A 15,411-nucleotide genomic window follows, 5' to 3' on the forward strand; every position below is an offset into this window, starting at 1 on the left:
TTAAAAACGTCAGTTTTTTCATGAGCAGTGATTTTAATAATGCTTAAAGTGAAACAATAAAAATGAAATATTCCTTTAAATATCATGCCTGGGGGTGTCCTTAGTCTGTCTGCAGAAGTAGCGCATCTTTCCCGTGTTTATTACAGTACAACAGAAAAATTACATTTCTAAAAGAAAAAAATGTCATTTAAAACTGCACACGGCTGTAATGTATTGTTGGATCCCGGGAATATAGATAAAAATCATTGAAAAAACTGTATCGTTTGCCCCCCCCTTGGGTCTGGTATGAATATTAAGGGTAACCCCACACCAAAATGTAAAAAAAAAATTGTGTGCCCCCCCCCAAAATCCATACCAGGCCCTTCAGGTGTAGTATGGATTTTAAGGGGAACCCCAAGGCAAAATAAAAAAAATGGTGTGGGGATCCTCTCCAAATCCATACCAGACCCTTATCCAAGCACAAAACCTAGCAGGCCACAGAAAAAGGGGGGCTAGAGAGCACCCCCCTTGAACTGTATCAGGCCACATGCCCTCAACATGGGAAGGGTGTTTTGGGCTCCAAGGGGACAAGGGCCTCATCCCCACAACCCTTGCCCAGTGGTTGTGGGGGTCTGCGAGCAGGGGGCTGCAATGTCCATTCATCTTCGATCAAAGCGCAGATGACTCGAGAAAAAAAAAAGGAAAAACTCCACCTCGATGGGATGCTCCCGCTGCCTGGAGCCTTTTTGCACAAGCAGCTCCTATATAGCTGGGGGCTATATAACAGCTGTCAATGTGAAAAAGTCAGCAGTTGCGGAGGTGGTGTTTTTCAATTTTTTTTCCTCGGACCGTTGGCGCTGTGATCGAAGATGGATGGACATTGCGTGACTTTTTTTTTTTTTTAGTAACTTGTCCCAAATTGTCTCCTGTAATTTTTTGGTCTCTTTACTTCTGCTCTCTCATCCCCCCCCCCTTTTCCTGCGGCCTGCCAGGTTGTGTGCTCAGATAAAGGTCTGGTATGGATTTTGGGGGGACCACTACGCCATTTTTTAAAAATTTGGGCGCAGGATTCCCCTTAATATCCATACCAGACCCAAAGGGCCTTGTAATGGACTGGGGGGGGTGTCACATTTTTCTAATGATTTTTATCTATATTGCAGGGATCCGGCAATGCATTACAGCCATTTTAAATGAAATCTTTTCCTTTTTTTTTCCATTTTTTCAAATGTAATTTTGCTGCTCTCATTCATAAAATGAGATGTATGTATGGTCGCTATGTAAGCAGCCTAACAGCGTGTCATGGCTGTCACAGCAGAGCGCCCTGTGATCATGCTTTAGCCAATCAGCAGCCATCAATGCGATCTTGCAGTGCATTGGCGGTCCCTCAGTTTATTATGGGGCGTTCGCGGAACCCCCCATAATGTTCTAAATTCGGCGAATGGGCGAATACCCGATGTTCAACTCGAACATTGGGCTCATCCCTTTAGATTGCCTCCCAACATGCTATCCATCAACAACTAACTAGTAAAGTGACTAGTTAGGGGAAGAAATCTAAGTAACATGAAGATCCCTATACAGAGATACTGCCATCTTGGCCTTGTGTGAATATTTTGAAATATTTAGCAAAATGCAAGAGTTGAGTGCACTCCCTTGCTTTTGAGCCCTCCCCCTATCTAACAATAACAAGTAATGCTATTATTTTTACCAATTGACTGTCAATATGACCCAAAAGGGTTTATTATTAGTAACTAGTTAAGGTACAATTAAAAAGATGACAAATGCACATTCTAGGTGAAAGATCAGGAAACTATTATATGTTTAAAGCTGGGTTCACATATGTGTGGCCCTGTGTTCATGCCTGGGGTCTGATGCGTGTCTGTTCACCAGTTCAGGTTCGATGCAAGTACAAATTTTTTGCCTGACCAATAGATGACCATTTTTTAGTCCATTGAGAGCCAGTCACACTTGCCTGTCATGCGAATTGGATGCAGAGAAACCCGCATCCAATCTGCATATGTGTGAACCCAGCCTAATAGCAACTTCTAACCTGAACTCAGGATAGAGTTGAACCTCAAAGATACATTTCCAGGCACATATTTATTGTTGATTTGAGAAAAGGTCAGCACCACTGCAACTGCACTGCAGCAATGGTATTCAAAGCACATATACATGCATCTACTGCGTGATCATCAATTAATGCCACTAATTACCATACCATCTTATGTCTATGAGCATTTTTGATCAGTAATGTGTTTATACAGTGTTATATTGTCTCTTTGATAGACTGAGCACAATTACAAACTATGTAATTACTCTTACCAATGCTATAATTGGGTCTAGCAATAAATAGATGTTGGCAGAGGTGAGCAGAGGGTCCAGCATTACCTTCTAGCAGTCATTCATCTACCAGATATAAAGTTATTAATGTTGGAGCTAGAGTCCTTGAAAATCTCCTGGCACCAACCTGGTTTATAACCAGTTAAAAGATGGAGCTTTAACCTACTGTGACAACGTTTACATGTAATGTATAGGTCGTTATCACTGAATCCTAAATTTGCCAGAATATAAGTTGGACAATTTTAGTTAATGCTCCATAGGAAATACTGTATGTTCTATTAAAAAGTAAATTCTACTTTTTTGCTTGACAGGCCTTTGTGTGAACACCCATCGTTATTTGAAGCAGTTTAGTGACCAGCTGAATACAGTTTTAACCTCTGAGCCTCAACAATTTTGGGATGGTGCTAAAAGAGAATATTGCAGAGCATTACTATAGATAATTTATTTAAACTGTTAACACACAATTACAGCACTCTGCAAAACAATTCCAAGAATTATCTGTGTGTGTTTTTTGTTTGAAAATACTTCCTCTACTGGCCTGTAACAAATGATCTACCTTGACAGTCATTACCACTAATGAAGTGTACTGCTTCAGCTGTCCGGCTCAAAACACCAAAGTGCTCCAGCAAAGACCAGATACAAAATGAAGTGTTATAACACTAAACTGGCCTAAATATTCTGTGACTGATAAGTATTTTTTTCTTTTTCAAAATATACAGGTGGAATATATCAATGTAAAAAAATATATAAATAATTATATATATATATATATATATTACACACTGTATACAAACACACACGCACATACATATATATATATACTCCTAAGAAAAAAATATATACACCTAAGAAAAAAAAACGTGGCAGACAGCAGGGAAAAGTGAAAATGCAGCCAAGTCGCACTGAAAATCAGAATAAATCACAACTACACTGGTATGAAGCTAGCCTAAGCCAATCAGATTCTCCTGCACTGCACAGTGCTGTCCATGTAACCCGTGGAGCTTGCTGAATGACGAGTGCAGTGTGATTGCTTCATCTGTGAGCTGTTGCTCCTTCAATATCCCATTATAACCTTTACCGAGCCCTACTGCTGCAATGGAAGTGAGGTCTGTAACCTGATTATTATGTATGGTAGGAATCTCTGGGTTAAAGAAAAAAAAAACAGCTAAATAGAATTACAAATTGTTTGTCAGTTGATACATTTTGTATATATATATATATATATATATATATATATATATATTTCAAATGCATTTAGCTATATGCCCCTTCTACTCTTATATGTACTGAATAAATTATTTACCCAGGATTTGGAGTGCCGGCTTCTTCTATTGGAATTTGAATTTAGATATACAGTTGTGTGAAAAAATATTTGCCTCTTCCTGACTTTTTTTTTTTTTTGCATATCTCTCTCACTTAAATGATTCAGATCATCAAACAAATTTTAATATTACACAAAGATAACCCAAGTAAATCCAAGATGCAGTTTTTAAATTATTATTTCATTGATTAACTACAGTTTTTTTGGAAAGCGGAGTTAAATTTCACTTGCCACACCCAGACCTGATTACTGCCGGACCTGTTGAATCAAGAAATCACATAAATAGAAGCTGACTGACAAAGTGAAGCATGCTACAAAAAGCCACACATCATGCCACAAGCTAAAAAAAATCAAGAACAGGTTAGAAACAAAGTAATGTACATGTATCGGTCTAGGAAGGGTGTCAAGTCCATTTCTAAGGCTTTGGAATTCCAGTGAACCACGGGAAGAGCCATTATCCACAAACGGAGATACTTTGGAACAATGGTGAACCTTCCCAGGAGTGGTCGGCCTACAAAATTTAGTCCAAGAGTATGACGACGACTCATCCAGGAGGTCATAAAAGAACCCAGAACAACATCTAAAGAACTGCAGGCCTCGCTTGCCTCAAGTAAGATCAGTGTTCTCGATTCAACAATAAGACAGGGAGTGGGCAAAAATGGCATCCATGGGAGAGTTCCAAGGCCAAAGCCACTGCTAACCAAAAAGAACACAAAGGCTCATCTCACATTTACCAAAAAAAAAATCTTGATTATCCCCAAGACTTTTAGCATAATATTCTGTGGACTGATGAGACAAAAATCTAACTTTTTGGAATGTGTGCGTCCCATTACATCTGGCATAAAATAAATACAGCCTTTCATAAAAAGAATATCATACCAACAGTCAAACATGGTGGTGGTAGTGTGATGGTCTGGGGCTGCTTTGCAGCTTCAGGACCTGGCCGACTTACCATAATTGATAGAACCATGAAATCTGAGCTCTACCAGACAATTCTAAAGGAGAATGTCTGGCCATCAGTTTGTGACCTCAAGCTCAAGTGCTTTTGGTTTATGCACCAGGACAATGAAACACAACAGCAAGTCCACCACCAAATGGTTCAAACAAAGCAAAATTTAGGTTTTGGAGTAGCCTAGTCAAAGCCCGGACTTAAATTCAATTGAGATGCTGCGGCATGACCTTACATAAGGCCGTTCATGCTGGGAAACCCTCCAATGTGGCTGAATTAAAACACTTAGCCCTTGTACACACGGTCGGAGAATCTGTCGGAATGAGTCTTATCGGACCGTGTTGTCAGATAATCCGACTGTGTGTGGTATGCATCAGACTGATTCCATCCGAATCTCCGTCCGACCCAATTTTCCAACATGTTGGAAATATTTCCCGACCAGCTGGGCCGGACGGACCTAATCCGATCACGTGTAGAGCATTTTCATCGGACCAAGTGCCACGCATGCTCAGATCAAATTCCTACATCAAAGCTATTGGCTACTAGAACTGAATGTAGTCCCATCGTAATGAAATCATCACGTTCTGAAAGATCGGATTTTTCGCCAACTTGGCCCGACCGTGTGTATGCAACAGTTTCGGACACAATCCGTCGGACTAAATCCGACGGGCAAAATCCGACGGATTTGGTTGGCAAAATCTCCGACCGTGTGTACGTGGGCTTATACAAAGAAGAGTGGGCCAAAAATTGCTCCACAGCAATGTAAAAGACTCATTGCCAGTTATGACAAACGCTTGATTGCAGTTGTTGCCGCCAAGGGTGTCATAACCAGTTATTGGGTTTAGGGGGCAATTACTTTTTCACATGAAGCCAGGCAGGTTTGAACAGCTTTTTTGCCTTAATAAATTAAACCATCATTTAGAAACTGCAGTTTGTATTTACTTGGGTTATCTTTGTTTAATAATATTTTTTTTTGATTATACGAGTCATTTAAATGTGACAAATATGCAAAAAAATTCAAAAGCAGAAAGGAGGCAAACACTTTTTCACACAACTGTATGCCTACACTCCTTTTATAGGTTTGAACACAAGAGTGTACAGTTGCTACTTATAATATATCTAGGCAATTTGTTTTAGCATTTCGGATAACAGAGTAGCAGAGGGTACTTCAGCCTCATTAAGGAATTTTTCCTTGACTTACTCTCATATAAACAAGAAGTAAGTGGATATTTTTCCAAAGTGTGGTAAATTCCTTCTTAGACCCCTTTCACACCACACCGCACCTTGCGTCAGCGGTAAAACGCCGCTATTTCTAGCGGCGTTTTACCGCCGGATTTGCGGCGCATTTCGGCCGCTAGCGGGGCGCTTTTACCCCCGCTAGCGGCCGCGAAAGGGTTAAAACCGCCGGCAATATGCCGCAATAGCGGCGTTTTGCCGGCGGCATTACAGCGCTGCCCCATTGATTTCAATGGGCAGCAGCGGTGGAGGAGCGGTAAACACACCGCTCCTTCACCGCTCCAAAGAAGCTGCTGGCAGGACTTTTTTCTGACGTCCTGCCAGCGCACCGCTGTAGTGTGAAAGCCCTCGGGGCTTTCACACTACACACAATGGTGCAGCTTCTTTAGGGCGTTTTGCAGGCGCTATTTCTAACGCTATAGCGCCTGCAAAACGCCCTGGTGTGAAAGGGGTCTTATAGAACTGTTAGGGGAACAAGGGTCCCCATTGGAAGATGTCCCCTCTATTCCTGTTCAGATAGCAACTCAGAATGATGGATTTACCCACTACTTTCATTCCCAGTGACATTGGTGATCAGGGCAATTACAAACAGGGGTTCAAATCCCTCATCCCTCTATCTAAATTTTAATCTGAAAAAAAAGTTTGCTTTCAGTTACACTTTAAAGGAAACTGGTAGTGAGAGAATTATGGAGGCTACTCTTGCTGGTCTTGCTGAAAATGCAAGCTAACCGACTTCAGTATTGTGAGCCACTGACCTGATAAAAACATGTAGATGATAAAAATTAGAGTCAGAATTCTTAATTTACATACTTACATGAATGGGGTCAGGGGAAGTTTGCCCAGAACTAGAATGAAAATACAACTGCACTTGATAGGAAATAATGATAACACAGACAGGTGCAAATATATTCAATTACAACTGTGAATATCTTTAATTTATCACAGCAAAAAAAAAAAAAAATTACCATTTCAAAAACTTCCAGCTTTCTCAGCTCCTCCATGAAAATATATAATTCATCCATATCCTCCCATGTTAAATCTAGAATTTGATCCATCCAGCAAATGTTCTCCTGGAGGTAAAGAAAAGGTGGCACGTTTATTATTTGTTCATTTTATGATTTTAGGTAAATAGCTGTGTTTTTTTAACCACAAAAACTAAAAGTTTAGTCCATTTTGGAGTAAGCAGGCTCTGAGATCAAATACTACTCATTGAACACTCCTGTACTTTTTACTGATGATCGAAGAGGGTTTTCATGAGAATATCAACTGTGCTAAGTATACTTTGCCTACAAATTTCCTTGGCAGGAAAGGAGTGTTTTTTTATTTTTATTTTATTGTTTTACTCTAAAATTTTCTTTTATTTGAATAGTATTATTGTAAAAATTGAATACGTGGAAATGCCTATTTTCTACATTGCCACTATCCCAATCCACAGATGCTGAAGGATCTTATACTTTTAGAGGAGCTTAACTTTACTGGCCATCTGTCAGTGACTTAAACTTGTGAATTGGAACATTTCTCATTACTAGCATATTAAGCACTGGCTGGCCCACTCTTTGTCAGAAGCAATACCAGGAAGAGTACTTAAGAGAAGAGCGTGGGTTGAAGACCCCTCCATCAGCCACAGGATCATGCACGTGATTTCCTCCTTCTTACATTTTTCAGCAAGTGGTTGTTTAAAAGTATACTTTTCATTTAACTGTATGAAATCATATTTATCGTGGAATCCTTCTGGTTCTAATAACTGATGTTGTGCTTATAGAGTGCGATCACACTTTAAAAGGAATGCCAGGACAATAAGTTGAGTTTTTGTTGTATACTAAGTGAATGGTAACGGCATAAATCTGTATTGCAGACCTTTAGAAACACGTTTGGCTAAATAGGTTCAGGTAGAAAATAAACTGTTCATGCAAATTAAGATAAGTTTACCTTTATAGCTGTATTCTTTTCAATATGTTCCATTATGTCTAAAAAATGTGAATCACTGTTTTGTAATATAAATTTAAACACATGTTGAAAAATGGTTTCTACTGCATCACGCTGCTCCACGTTTAGATCATGGAAATCAGGTAATTCTTTTACCTTGGAAACAAGACATGAAGTTAAAAAGATTCATTAGAAAATTGAACTAGCATTGGGGACAGTTGCAGAACTGAAAATGTACTTTCCACAACCACAAGAAATGAATAATGCAATATCTAGCATCTATCTCTCCTACACATACTCTATAAAAATAAAATTATGACTGAAAAGTTTTACAGCTTCTAGCATCCCTTTAGACTTCTAATTACAATAGTCAGATATGCTATAAGATTATTTCTGATTGGTTGTTCTGGGATCTTTCTTTTTACATGCAGTGCTTTAGTGAATATCCTTAACATGTATTTCAAACAGCATATGGATAATTATTGTTTTGCTGTGAGCAATACCAGAAAAAAAATGGCACGCTGGCCATTGCAGTGTTACATATTTTTCTAATGGGCTTTGACTCAACCATCACATTGGAAACAATTCAAAACAGAATCATTATTTATAGGATAAATCTGATTCTATTTTATAAGGAATAACTAAGCAGTTCTGCAGCTGTGAGAATAATAAAGAAATCCCATTGAGGCTCATTTCTGAGGATTTATCAGTTACTGAATCTGAGATCATTTGAAGAGATTGATTTATTTTCCCCTATTTTACTTGGAATTTTGATTCTAAGTTCGTATGAGATTGGACTGCAGCAATTTCACAAGGCTACTTTGGTCCCATTAACATGCTGTGGGGTTAAGGGCCAGCAGTGTGATGCAACACTAGAATGTAAAGTTGGAAATGACCCAAGAGGAGAACTTATCACAAGAATTTTATATCTTATAAAATTGAGGCATGAAATAGAACTTTATCACTGTACAGTATGTGGCATTTTTCAAGGCATAGAAATTTCACCCAACTTGTCTTTTTTTATAAGTCATTTCTGAGTTAAGCCAACAATATAGATAAGGCAGTTAGAAATCAGACCAACATTTTTTTTTTTTGAGAATGATTAGTTCAAAAACATATTCACTCATGTTGGCCAAACCTGGTAAATCTGTCCATAAAGGGTCAGTTCGCCTTTAATGAAATTAAACTTTTGAGGGACAAGGAACTTTAATGGCAGTTCTATTCTGATAATACCGAGACTAGCCATTCTAATAACAAATTTGGAAAAGTGACAACCTTCCAGTGCTAATATAAGGAAAGCTTTTATTAAATCATTAAATCAATCTAAATAAAGTTCTGCAGTGTTCTGTACACAAAAAAATCAGAACATCAAAGTGTTCTATGAAGAAAGCTTAGAATTTTTGGTTGGCAGTTTTTAATTATTTTAAAAATCATAAGGAAAACACAATTTACTGAGAGTATACCATAGGGTCCTAGAACTGAAAACAAAAGCTTATTTTAGCTTCTTAGTAAAACAAATAAAGTGGATTTGGTTGGGTAAAGGTACTAATATAAGGAAAGCGTTCGGGAAATCATTAAATCAATCTAAATAAAGTTCTGCAGTGTTCTATACACAAAAAGGAATTAGAACACCATAGTGTTCTAGGAAGAAAGCTTAGAATTTTTGGTTGGCGGTTTTTAATTATTATTATTTTAAAAATTATAGGCAAAACAACAAAACTCAATTTACTAAGAGTACACCATAGAATCCTAGAACTGAAAACAAAAGCTTATTTTAGCTTCTTAGTAAAGAAAAAGTGGATTTGGTTGGATAAAGGTACTAGTATAAGGAAAGCCTTTGGGAAATCATTAAATCAATCTAAATAATGTTCTGCAGTGTTCTATACACAAAAAGGAATTAGAACACCATAGTGTTCTAGAAAGAAAGCTTAGAATTTTTGGTTGGTAGTTTTTAATTATTATTTTAAAAATTATAGGGAAAACAACAAAACTCAATTTGCTAAGAGTATACTATAGAGTCCTAGAACTGAAAACAAAAGCTTATTTTAGCTTCTTAGTAAAGAAAAAGTGGATTTGGTTGGGTAAAGATGCTAATGATGCATTTAATAATATAACCTGTATATGCTGAACAGTAAATTTCAAAGGTTCAGTAAACCTAAAACATAATTGCCTCAGGAGAAAACAGCCTCTGATAAAAATCACAGATTCCACATTTCCCTGTGCATTCCATTGTGCAAATGACTGTTGCAAGTACATGAGAAAAAGAATGTTCTCTGAAAATTAAATGTTTTAATACACAGCAACGTGAACTGCATATAAAATCTCTTTTTCAAATGTACATACTTCATATTAATTTATTTTCATAGGCAGAAGTTGTCTGTAGCCAGCATAAGGCACAAAGGAATTTCGAGGACCCATTATCAGAGGTGGTTGGCCATAACTGCTGTGGGAGACCCTTTATACATAAATGGCATAATCTTCTTACATTGTTTTATGCAAATGAAATCCTAAAGATATTACTGAATACATATATGGAGATTCAGATTATCATAACAAAAATGTTTAAAGTGAAGTGAAGGAAATATATTCCAGCCAACAAATGACTTAGGCCGCGTACACACGGGCGGACTGTCTGACGGACTTGGTCCGCTGAAACGTGTTTCAGCGGACAATCCGCTCGTGTGTGGGCTTCAGCGGACTTTTTCAGCGGACAGTCTGGCGGACTAAGTCTTTCGGAATTTCCGTAATATTGTCCGTCCAAACTTGGTTTCAGCGGACAGTCCGCTCGTGATTAGGCTAGTTCGACGGACTAAGTATGGCGCATGCTCAGAAAGGATTTACACGGCCGAAGGTTGCATTGCAGTGTATTGGACGTCGGATTTCTAGTCCCGTCGTACGTGCCGTACACGTCATCGCGCAAGCTTTCAGCGGACTGTCTGTTCATCGTGTGTGGTCAAGTCCGTTCATTCAAAAGTAGGACGGACTGTCTGTCGGATTGTCTGACGGACTTAGTTGGACGGATAGTCCGCCCGTGTGTACGCGACCTTACAGCTTAGTAATACCACAAAAGAAATCCACCAACCTCCACCTTTTTTTTTCCAGTGAAAATGTTTGATAACAATATTTTGTCTATAATGCCACTGAAAATTTTATTTTAGCCAGTTTTGCTTTCTCTGTACTCATTTCTGACATATTTTTTTAAAAGTTAAAATAGCCCAATGAAATGAATTTAACAATTTGCAAAAATGTTCAAAACATGTTTTCACTGTAACATTTTATATAACAATGATTACAAATGTAAACCATTCTAAACCAAGCATAGTCAATTATTTGCAATGAGTTATATTTGCAGGAGTCATATTTAGCTGTTTTTGGTTAGAAAATAGTTTCAGTTAAAACCCTTGTGGGAATTTCACGGCTTTCTGTGTCTTCACTGAAGTCTTTTCCTGAAGTCTTTCCTAAAGATATTCACCCTTTTCATTTGTCCTGGAGAAGACGGGCACCAGGGATTGGAAATTAGCAAAATTGTAAATAATTGCAGTCAACACTGGAATCAGGGTAATATTTTGCTCAGTATACCTGTTCTGGTAACAACTGTTTAAGAGGGTATTTCTGTCCACTTGGAGCAGATTCTCTATAACTTCCTGTTGTGTTTTTAGAAAAGACAGTGAAGGAAAATCTAACCAATGGAGCAGTCATAAATAGGAAAGGACTACCACATAGATGAATGGTAGGGTTCCATATGAGGGATTCACTGGACTACTAGAGTTAATTAAATACTTAAAATAAAGATAATCTCCATAGCAGAATTATCTGAGTTAAATTGATGAGTTTTGATGTATTTTTCTTTCTTAATTTAACATTTCATTTGCAGCCTGCACTTGAGCTGGCCATAGATGGATCAAAATCCCTGCTGAGCTAGGCAAATTTCAATTTATCCAGGGCCATTCCTACTCGACAGAAGTCAATCACTGGGGAATGTTCAAAAAAAACGTTCATTCATGGAATCCATAGAACCTCTGCTAAAAAAAAGATACAACAATTGATAGCACCATATTGACCTACAGCCTCCTACTGATGCTCTCTCCCCCCCCCCCCCCCACTCCTTACCCCACCCACTCCTTCCCTCCTACCCTCCCTACCCTTACCCCCTCTCTCCCTTCTTTATTGTTTCACATACATTTGATTATGAATATATTTTACTGCTCATAAGGCCTATGTTAAATTTTTCCACTGTTCACTCTACCCTGAGTAAGAATACACATACCCTGTTAGGTAAGTATCTTTTACAGAGCCATTTTCAGTATTATGCCATTTATATACTGTTTATTGCATTTCATTCATGTACTTGCCCAATTGTACACTTGAAAAATTCAATAAAAACATTTTGAAAAAAATAAAAATAAAAAAAACATTCATTCAAAAAGTGGCTGCAGCCAATGGGCTGTGACACGGCACAGATAAATCTATGTTTTGTTTTTTGTTTTTTTACTCCAGTATCAGATCTCTGCTCTGAACTTGGGGATGACATATCAAAATCAAAAGATGAGGACAGAGGTGCTGTAATGTGAGGGACTCCACTTAGTGATTGCTGTAAGTGAATGATGCAGATGATGGAAACAGCTGTACACTTATGTGAACTGTAAATGTGTTCTGGCATACACTTGCAATACAGAAGAAGGGGGCATTATTTGAATATTTTGTGTGTGGTGCTCATCATTATTCCTTTAAAAGACAACAGTGCCAAATTGACTGGGATTTATTTACTAAAGGAATATAGACGGTAATGGTGCACTTTACACTGCAAGAGCAGTTGCTCCAGAACTTAGAAATTAAGAAATGAAGTCAAAGTGCCACCTTGACTTAATGGGATCTTTTTACTAAAGGAATATAGACGGTGACGGTGCACTTTGCAAAGTGCAGTTACACTCAGCAAGAGCAGTTGCTCCAGGACTTAGTAAATGAGCAGAAGCCCTGCTGACTTCCATCATCCAGTCATGTGCAAGCAAAAATGCAGCTTTTTTTTAATTATTACTATTATTATTTTGCTTGCACGTGATTGGGTACTCTTTGCAAATTGAAGCTTTACCTCATTTACCAAGCTCTGGAGCAACTGCACTTGCAGAGTGCACAGTCTATTTGCCTTTAGTAAATCAACCTCAATATCTGAATCCTTTTTACTTAATGCCGAAACCAACTCTCTCCAAAGTATACAGTCTGATTTCTGCTGTACGATAAGACATTTTCTATTTCAAACTTGCATAAGAAAAGCTTTTTGTATGGTGTGCCTGGCAAATTGACTCAAACATTCAGTTCAAAAGCACAGTGCAGTCTAGCTGTTCATAATACTGACCTCAAGCACAGAGGGAGGTAAGGCACGGCTGTATCCAATGTCAAATGTTAATAGCTGAAAACATTCAATGCACCTGAAATAATTCAGATAAGTTGTCACAAGATGCAAATATGAGTAAAGTTACAATGATAACATTTGATGCTAAAGGTGACAGCCCTTTTTCCATAGCCTGCTTTATATATCTTCAGGCTCAGGCAACATATGACTTTTCAGCTGTTGAAATACACATGTTGCCAGCTCTTAAAGGGAATGGGTAGTTTTGTTTAAAATGTCTTTATATTACCAATAATAATAATAACTGGCAAATATGAAATATTGCATGTTACAATTGTGCACATTACCTTTTAGCCAGCAGGTGGAATTTTAGGCTCCTGCTGGAGAATAAAACAGTTTTTTGGGCTTTAGAGGGGTTGCAAACTCTCATGTTTTTTCACCTTAATGCATTCTATGCATTAAGGTGAAAAAACTTCTGACAGTGACCAGCCTCCTATCCCCTGTTTTACTCACCTGAGCCCGTTCGTTCCCTTGGCGGAGATGCGTTCACCCTCTCTGCTTGGGGGTTCTTGGCTCTTGATTGGCTAGATTGATAGCAGCGCAGCCATTGGCTCCCACTGCTGTCAATCAAATCAAATGACGCGAGCACCGGGGGGGGGGGGGGGGGAGCGAGTCCTTCATTCTGCATCTATTGATGCAAATGCTGGACTCAGGAGTGTGCCACAAGGTAACCACCTCGGGAGAGCAATTCTCCTAGGGGGTTATATGACGCGGGGAGGACCTGATAGCGCCGCCAGGGGACCCCAGAAGATGAGGATTGGGACGACTCTGTGCAAAACGAGCTGCACAGTGGAGGTAAATATGACATGTTTGTTATTTTAAAACAACAAGGGTTTACAATCACTTTAAGCTGCAGTTTACACACATATCATATTTGTCTGAATTTTAAATCAAACAAACAGAGCCACAATGCAGGCAGTAGCAATGAGGTTTGAGTTCACCACAACCATGGGTTTAAGGGAAAACCTGCAGAATCGAGCAGATTTATGTGCAGATGCACTCAGGATTTGTTTTAACCATAATGTACTACATGGCCTTTAGAATACAGCCATTACTGACAATCTTTAAAGAGAGATTTTGCTTGCAGCATACCGCTTAATCATAGCGTGTTGGAAAAAAAAAAATACAAAGTGCAAGAACAGTGCACCTAAGCCACCTCACATTATATCACTCACAATCATGACACCCCTCTATCCTCATAGATAAAAACAAAATAAGGCTTACACCAGTTAGGATTATTATCCCAAAATAAAGTATGAACTGCACTCCTGTGACCTACAGGAGATGTATAGAGCTTTGGTTATACAGTACTTCTCCTTTAGTTCTTGTAGTAAAGCCTCAGCCTGTGCTCTTTGTAAAAAAAAATGTAAAAACTAATTCTAGTAAATTTGGATCCACAGGCATACCCCACTTTTAAATACACAATGGGGTTTATTTACTAAAGCTGGAAAGTTCAAAATCAGGCTCACTTCTGCATAGAAACCAATGAGCTTCCAGCTTTTATTACCAAAGCTTAATTGAACAAGCTGGGGTAAGAAGCTCATTGGTTTCTATGCAGAAGTGAGCCTGATTCTGCACTTTCCAGCTTTAGTAAATAAACTCCATTGCGTACTTAAAAGTGGGGTATGCCTGTAGTCGAAATGTAAAACCATGAGCCACAATGCATCTAAAAGCTATAAGAGAGTTTAGTCTTCAAAACAAATAAAGCTAAAGCCCTCATCCTCTTACAAACTGGCCAGTGTCAAAACAGTTTCATAGTATAGTTTGTGAGCTTCTTTTTTCCCTAGTACCACACTGAAATTTCTTCAGAGTTTAATAAAACACATCAAAACACTTCAAAGCCACATACCCGCATCGGGGAAGTTCTGTGCTGGCCGTGTCCCTTGGACACAGCCAATCACAGATCACTGTAAATGGCCAATCACAGCAGCCGTTTACAGCACGATCAGCATGTCCAATGAGAGATGATCTCATATGTAAACATATGAAATCATCTTTTATCACCGGCTCTCCCTCCTCACACAGAGACAGCGTGTGAGGAGGGAGAGATGAACGGCTGCAGCCGTGAGTAGAAAAAAAATCCCACGGAAAATATAGTGCCCACAATGTCACTGCCATCTGTCCCCACTGCCACCTGTTGTCAGTGGCATCTGTCCCCAGTGCCACCTGTCAGTGCCATCTGTCCCCAATGCCACCTGTCCCCAGTGCCATTTGTCCCCAGTGCCACCTGTCAGTGGCATCTGTCCCCAGTGCAAC

The 15,411-nt window shown here is 38.8% G+C and overlaps 1 protein-coding gene across 1 annotated transcript in view; it reads right to left on the minus strand.

Moving 5' to 3' along the window:
* The window catches only part of CPED1 (cadherin like and PC-esterase domain containing 1), a 396,971-nt gene that overhangs the window by 233,558 nt on the left and 148,002 nt on the right, over positions 1–15,411 (minus strand). Inside the window, exons 8-10 of the mRNA XM_077473332.1 lie at positions 13,102–13,174; positions 7,752–7,904; positions 6,788–6,892 (exon numbers count right to left, since the gene is read on the minus strand). Of these exons, the coding sequence (XP_077329458.1) occupies positions 6,788–6,892; positions 7,752–7,904; positions 13,102–13,174 (331 nt within the window). The remainder of the gene's footprint in view (positions 1–6,787; positions 6,893–7,751; positions 7,905–13,101; positions 13,175–15,411) is intronic.

This window comes from Lithobates pipiens, unplaced genomic scaffold, assembly GCF_037356315.1.
Source record: "Lithobates pipiens isolate NorthernLeopardFrog02 unplaced genomic scaffold, aLitPip1_a1.2 Scaffold_8, whole genome shotgun sequence".
Lineage (NCBI taxonomy): Eukaryota > Metazoa > Chordata > Amphibia > Anura > Ranidae > Lithobates > Lithobates pipiens.